Source organism: Zingiber officinale, chromosome 8A (genome assembly GCF_018446385.1).
Source record: "Zingiber officinale cultivar Zhangliang chromosome 8A, Zo_v1.1, whole genome shotgun sequence".
In the NCBI taxonomy this organism is placed as follows: Eukaryota; Viridiplantae; Streptophyta; class Magnoliopsida; order Zingiberales; family Zingiberaceae; genus Zingiber; species Zingiber officinale.
In genome coordinates this window covers 48,262,712-48,269,839 of record NC_056000.1, presented here as the reverse complement: position 1 = coordinate 48,269,839, position 7,128 = coordinate 48,262,712, and the positions used below count along the sequence as shown (strand labels likewise).

At 38.3% G+C, this 7,128-nt stretch overlaps 1 protein-coding gene across 1 annotated transcript; it reads right to left on the bottom strand.

The window, feature by feature from the left end:
- Positions 1 to 795: 795 nt before the first annotated feature.
- Positions 796 to 1,906, bottom strand: LOC122011624 (methylesterase 1-like). The gene is made up of 3 exons (XM_042568004.1): positions 1,458 to 1,906; positions 1,236 to 1,373; positions 796 to 1,152 (listed from the first exon to the last, which is right to left on the bottom strand). The coding sequence occupies exons 1-3, from the start codon at positions 1,833 to 1,835 to the stop codon at positions 850 to 852; spliced, it is 819 nt and encodes a 272-aa protein (XP_042423938.1). The 5' UTR covers positions 1,836 to 1,906; the 3' UTR covers positions 796 to 849.
- Between the last annotated feature and the right edge of the window lie 5,222 nt (positions 1,907 to 7,128).

Genomic DNA, 7,128 nt, shown 5'->3' with positions numbered 1-7,128 from the left:
GTTCAGGCTTTGGGTATAGTGTTAAAGTTTTTTTTTTTAGATTTTACCTATAGGGTTTAGACCTTCTAATTAGGTTATAGTGTTTGGTTTAAAAAAATAAAATAAAATAAAATTAATTTAAGTATTTATTGAGTATTGTAATGTGTTTAAGGGATATATCTATATATTAAATTTTAAATAAGGGAATGTTGAATTTTTAAAATTCAAAAAACAAAAAAAAATAAAAAATTACATGAGGCCGATCCATGAGCCCATATATATATATATATATATATATATATATATATATATATATATATATATATATATATATATATATATATATATATATATATATATATATTCTTTAGGATATATTGGTGAGCTTACGAATTAAATATTGTTAAATTTGAACTCAATTTGATAATATTTTCAAGTTTGAAATCATGCTCAAGCTCGAATTGTTATTTTAATCGAACAAATTTAAATGAATTTTTTTTGAACCGAGACTCAAATAACTCGCGAGCAACTTCGCTCATTTATACTCCTAAATATAATGTTCTACCAGGTTGAAAATTTTGAATAATCATATAATATAATGAAATTAATTAAATGTTTTCCGATTGAATAAGAATAAGTAAAAATACAAGTCACCTGATGTAATTGTTATATATTTTCAAAATATTAGCATGTGATAATAAATGTAAAGAAGATCATCTCTAATAAAATTAATATCATGATTTGAATAAACTCTAGGGCAATTTATTTAATATTTAAATTACACACTTTATTATATATATATAATAAAACAAAAACAGTAAAAGGTGATTTTATTTATTATTTTAGATTGCAACACCTGCTTTTATGGTATTAATCATTTATGAAGCTAGCGTACTTGTCGGCGATCTCCGAGATGAACTGGCTCAGCTTCTCCGGCGTCGACAGCATCGCCATGTGGTCGGCCTCCTCGATCACCCTCACCTCGTTCACCGGGTTGTTCTCGATCATCCACCGTTGGAAGCTCGCCTGCGCCTGCAGCACCTCGTCCTTCTCGCACACGATGAACACCTTAGCCACCGAGCCATACCCCGACGCCGAGAGCGGCGACGACGACTCCAGTTCCTTCGCGAACAGGGAAGACGGCCTCAAAAGCGTCATGGCCAAGGCAAAATCCTTCACCAAGATGCGATTTTGTTAGAAGTAGTAGAGAGGTGAATGTGACGATGATGTTCCTCTGCCTATGAGCGGAGCCATACCTCCGGCGGTGAGCGATTGTAAAGGAGGGACACGAACTTGGGACCTAACACCATCGACAGAGGGCCGTTCTCCTTGTCCCCGACCGTGCCGAATTGGGTATCCAACCAAAGCGGCAAGGTCGGATCTTCCAGTTGGACCTTCACAAGAACAGAATTCAATCAAAACGTACGCACGCTCAAAGGTAGATTTTGAAAAAATCAAGACTCGTTTAGCTTGCTCACCTTGTTATAGACGAACGATGGAGGATGAACGGTGTCGGGCAAGAAGGCATTGACGAAGACGCCGACGGCGACCTTGTGTGGGAACCTGTCCATGGCGAAGGCGATGTTGAGACCCCCGAGGGTATGGCTGACGAGGACGATGCGCTCGCCCTGGGGCAGCGCGGCCATGAGGTCGATCAGGGGCTGGTTGTAGTCGGCGAAGTTCCTGAGGTCGGAGAAGCGGCGCTCGTCGATGCCGGAAGCGGCGAGATCAAGCGCGGTGACTCGGTGGCCGGCGGAGCGGAGAAGGGAGATGAGCTTGTACCAACACCAGGCGCCGTGGGAGACGCCGTGAACGAAGACGATGTGGTGGCTGCGGTTGCTTCTGGCGTCTGCCATGTGGCTGTGGGACCTTGAAGAATCAGCTCGCCGGTGGCCATTTTATAGAAGGCGGAGTGAGGAGGAGCTGGCGTCGGGCCAATTCGCGTGTTTCTCATGTTGCTTTCTCATAAATCCCATCTGTATAATAGATGGGTCTATAGAATATTATTGATGAATGAATTGGTATGTTCTAGACAATACTTTATAGTCCAAAAGATCCGTGCTCATCCTCGGTATTCTCCTTCTATTTATTTATCTATTTTTTTTAATATATAAATTTTGAATTGATTAATTTTAAAGTTAATCAATCAATTTTATAAACAAAAAATTATCAAAATATATCGAAAAATGCTCATGAAAGTTTATATTTATATTGATATCTTTGTGTAAACCCTTTCTAATTTATGATGATAAAAAACTTACCAGATTGGAACATTCATCTTTAAAATTAATCTATTCTAAATATTTAAATTATCAAATAATAATAATAATAATAATAATAAATATCTTCCGGCTTTTCCATGTCGTGCCAGACCGTGCCGTGCAAAACTGTAAATGAGTTTGCCTTAACAATTATGCTGACGGAGTTTTATTTATACACCTTTTTTTTTAAATGTTGTTGTTTTTTATAGGAATTGTAACTATTTAATTTTAATGGACCTAGGTAGAAATAAGTTGAAGGCACAAAGTAATTTTAAATAAAACTATTATATGAATTTATATATTAAAATGAAAAAGGATGATAAAGAAATTTAGCACCACACGTGAAATATCTTTTTGATAATAATAAAAATATCCCTTCAATTTACCAAAGGACTCCCTCCAAATTTAGCTCCATGCAAAAGACGCGTCGAAAATTTTAGATTTCTCAAAAGGTAAACTTGATTCAAGTTTTATCTTATTGGTTTTTTTTTATTTTTTTATTTATTTACTTTTTGCTTTTCTCCCCTTTGCATACAACAATATATCTCCTATTTTTCTCTTATTTATTCTATTATTTTCCTCTCGCTTTATATATAATATCTTCTCTTTATCAAAGATAAAAGAAAGAGAAGAAAATAAATTGAATACAATGGAGAGAGATATATAATATCTTTTCTCTCTTTCTTGTTTTTCTCGTCCCTAGGGTGTGGTGGGTGTGGTGTAGAAGGTGAGCAAAGCGGTATTCTATACATAATGGGGTCAATTCTTGGTAAGGGTTCACCGCTTGCCTAAGGTCCTATTGTGCGTCTAGGTTCACCGGTTGCCTTTAAATACAATATCTTTTCTCTCTTCTCTTTTTTTCCATATCTAATTAGAAAAAAAAAATAAAGAATAAAATTAAAATGAAGAAAGTGAATTAATTTGATCAATAAAAATAATTATAAAAAAAAGATAACTTTGGTGTTGGTTTTCATCACTTAAATACAACATCATTTCTTGTGGTGCTGATTTTCAAAGATAAGCACCACAATGAAGGTTTTGATCATACACTGTGGTGTTGGTTTCCAAAGACTAGTACCACAGTAGTGTTGGTCTTTAGAAACCAGCACTATAGTGTTCTAAAGGTCTCAAATCCTTTTGAACACTACTGGAGGGATTTAAAAGAGTAAACAAGTGTTGGACTTAGGTCACCTAATGAACTAATAGGTGTTAAAGTGGGTCTGATTAGAGTTCTCTATGTTCATTAATGAATTTTGACCAAAACATATTAATGGACCTAGGGGACTTGGATTTTTGAAATTTTATAATCAGATGGAAGTATGTAATATGTAGAAGGGATATATGTTGAGAAATCCTAGCTCTCAAATTTCTACACGAAGTTATAGGCCCGTGGCAAAAGACACAAAATTTAAAATTTTCTAAACCTTTTGAACAATGTTGGGAATCCTTTATGATGCCAATGGAAGACATATTTCGACTCCCGTGCACAGAAACCAACATGAGTTGGAATAATCCCAATTGAATCTCTCTAAGTCTATCAATGGATTTTGACCAAAATCTATTGATGGACCTAGATGACTTGGATTTCCGAAAACTTATAATGACATGGAAGTATGAAGTACATAGAAGGGATATATGACAAGAAATCATAGTCTCCAGTCTCTTACACGAAATTATAGGCTCGTGCCAATTGACATAAAGTCTAAAACTTTATAAACATTTTGAGTAATATTGGGAATCCTTTACAATGATAATGGAGGACACATTTGGACTCCTGGCACTATAGAAATCTACATGAGTTGGAATGAGCCTGATCAGAGCTCTTTAAGTCTATCAATGGATTTTAATAGAAATCTATTGATAGACCTAGGGGACTTGACCGAAATGGGAGAGGTTAGTGAAATGGTGTCCAATATATGGTGTCCAATACTAGTCTAAAGACATGTAGGTAAAATTATGGTCACGCGCCAACTAGAACAAACGTTGGTACTGACTTTTGAAGATTAGCACAATAGTAGTACTAGTTTCTAAAGACCACTGTGGTGTTGGTCTTTAGAAACCAACACTACAGTATTCTGAATATTTCAAATCATTTTGAGTAATGCTAGGAGGGGTTTAAAAAAGTAAACAAGGGTTTATTTGGACTCAGATTTATCTAATAAATCTAAAGGAATTGGAATGAGTCTGATTAGAGCTCTCTAGGTTCATTAATGAATTTTGACCGAAATCTATTAATGGACCTACAAAACTTAGATCTTTAACATTTTACAATGATATAAAAGTGTTGGTATATGTAGAATGGATATATGGTAAAAAAATCCTAGTTCTGAGTCTCATACATGAAGTTATAGGCTTGTGTCAATTGACATAAAGTTTGAAACTTTCTGAACCTTTTATTGGTACCCCAAGATGGTTTTGATATGATCAACCAAGTCAGGTTAGGTCCTGTTAGTGTTTAACCATATGTCTAAGTGTGTAGGAACTTAGGAGCACAGAGGTCGAGCAAAAGACGGAGCTAGTGAGAAGGATGACATGGGAGAGAGCCGACGGGCTAGGTGTATTCGAGAGACAAGGTGTTGCGGAAGAGTATGTAGACGGATGAGAAGGAGGCGCACGGCGTTTCTGAGGGACGAGAAGTCGGAGCAGAAGCTTGCTTGAACGCCGGAAGTTAGGTTCAGGTGAGCCCTATTTTGGAAGGCCGAGATCACCCAAGTGGAGCCAGAGTCAGAGCGGAAGACCCGGACCTAAGCAAGCGGAGCTGGATCAAGAACCCAGACCAAACAAGTTAACAAGTTGTTAACTTGGGTCCGAGCACCTGGACTGAATCCAGGCTCCTAGACGGGCACCCAGACCATGAATCTTATCCTAATCGCGTCAAACACAATTAGTTGCAACGGGGATAAAGTTTTATCCCCTTCTTGGCGCCTGAAACCCTTCCAGACTCCCCGATTAGGGCTATAAATATAGCCCTAGTCCCAGAAGCTAAAATACAATGGAAAAAGAGAGAAACCACACTTAATCACTTATAATCATTTACTTATCTATTTAGCTTCGTGATTGTGAGCTTTGATTGTTGTAAGAGGCTTCTTCGCCCGAAGGAGACAATATTGAGCTTTTCATCGTCCTTGGATTAACAACCTCCCCGGTTGTAATCAAATAAATAGTTGTACCTCTTCTTTTCTCTATTTAGTTTTTATTTGTTTTATACCAGTGTTAATATTGGTAAAGCTATAAGTCGAGAAAGGATTTTTTTTTTTTTTTTTGTTTTCTTATTGTGCAGGTTATTCACCCCTCTTTAGTCGACCGCACGGGATCTAATAAGTGGTATCAGAGCGAGGTCACTTCAAGAGAACTAACCACCGAACGAAACACATGAGATGGCTTGAACAAGCATCTACCCACCAAAATTCGAGGGGGAATTCATGTTGGCACAGCGGGGCCGACAAGAGGGGGGTAAATTGCTTGTTAAGAAATAAAAAGAACCTTTCCCAAACTTTGGACTTCAATTAACAGTAATTTCATATTTATAATAAACAGAAATGAACAACTAATAAAATAAAAGAGGTCGACAGATTTACTTGGTTACAACCTAGGTGGTTGTTAATCCAAGGCAAGTAAACGCACTAAAAGTCTCCTTCTTTGAAGGTGGAGAAGCCTCTTACACTCGTTGGAAGCTCAGAAAGTATTTAGGAAATGAATACAGAAGTTGTAATTGATTTTCTAGGTCCAAGGGTCTTTTTATAGCCCCTGAAAAATCTTATCCGTGGCTTGAGGGCGCCTTCCATAGAGCTGGAAGGTGCCTCTAGCGAGGCGCAATGGATAAAAGTTTATCCACTGCCAATGGTAAAAATCTGCCTGGTCGAAGGTGCCTTCCATGGCTGGTTGAAGGCGGCTTTAGCCCAGCTAAAGGCACCTTCTGCTTGAAGGTTACAGAAGTGCGCAAAGGCACCTCGGAGGCGCCTTCAATTCCCTTTGAAGGCGCCTCCAGCAGCATCTTCAGTGTTCTTTTGCTCTCCTACTGCTCTGATTTCCTGGGTGATGTCGACCAACCGAAATAGGACTCACCCGAACCCAATTTTCGGCCTTCTTCCTCGAGCAGGCTTCCGCTCTGGCTTCTCATCCCTCGAACGTTGTGCACGTCCTTCTCATCCACCGGTGTACTCTTCCGCAACACTTCATCCCTCGGCTGCACCAAGTCCGTCGGCTCCCTTCCTGTGCCATCCTTCTCGCTAGCTGCGTCTTCTGCTCGACTTCTTGTGTTCCTAAGCTCCTGCACACTTAGACACAAGGTTTAAAACATAACAGGACCTAACTTAACTTGGTTGATCACATCAAAACTATCACGGTGTCCAACAATTCATGACCTAGAAGAAAAAGATGGAGGTATTTTTTAAGACAGATTTTGATTTACTCTTGATAATGAAATTTGGTTTTGTAGTACCCGAAGACAAAGAAAAATACCAATAAACCAAAAAGGAGCAAGCCGACTTCATGGCATACGGCAAAGCAGAGTTCTATCTGCTAAGTGTCTTACTGCCACAGGAAGTCAACCGGATCGGAGCCTATGGGTCTATCAAGGAGCTCTGGGAGAAATTCCTGGAACTACACGAAGGAACCTCGGAGGCAAAACTCACGAGATGGGATCTCCTCAGAAACTAGATCAGCAATATCAAACTAGAATAAGGCGAAATAGTTGCACACCTTCACTCAAGGATCAAGGAGCTCATCATTGGACTTACGAATCTTTGAGAAAAGGTATGCAACCGAGATTTGCTAAGGTACGCGCTTAATGCATTCCCTAGAAATACTGAATGAGCATCATCAGTTGATACCTATTATATATCTATGGATCTAGAAACTAGTACTTTAGGAGAATTATTTTCAACTT

Excerpts from the sequence above, each read along its gene's own strand:
- LOC122011624 (XM_042568004.1), bottom strand. The coding sequence starts at position 1,835 with ATGGCAGACGCCAGAAGCAACCGCAGCCACCACATCGTCTTCGTTCAC. Across the intron at positions 1,374-1,457 it reads CATCGTTCGTCTATAACAAG|GTCCAACTGGAAGATCCGAC; the intron begins GTGAGCAAGCTA and ends GTTCTTGTGAAG. Across the intron at positions 1,153-1,235 it reads ACAATCGCTCACCGCCGGAG|GATTTTGCCTTGGCCATGAC; the intron begins GTATGGCTCCGC and ends ATCTTGGTGAAG.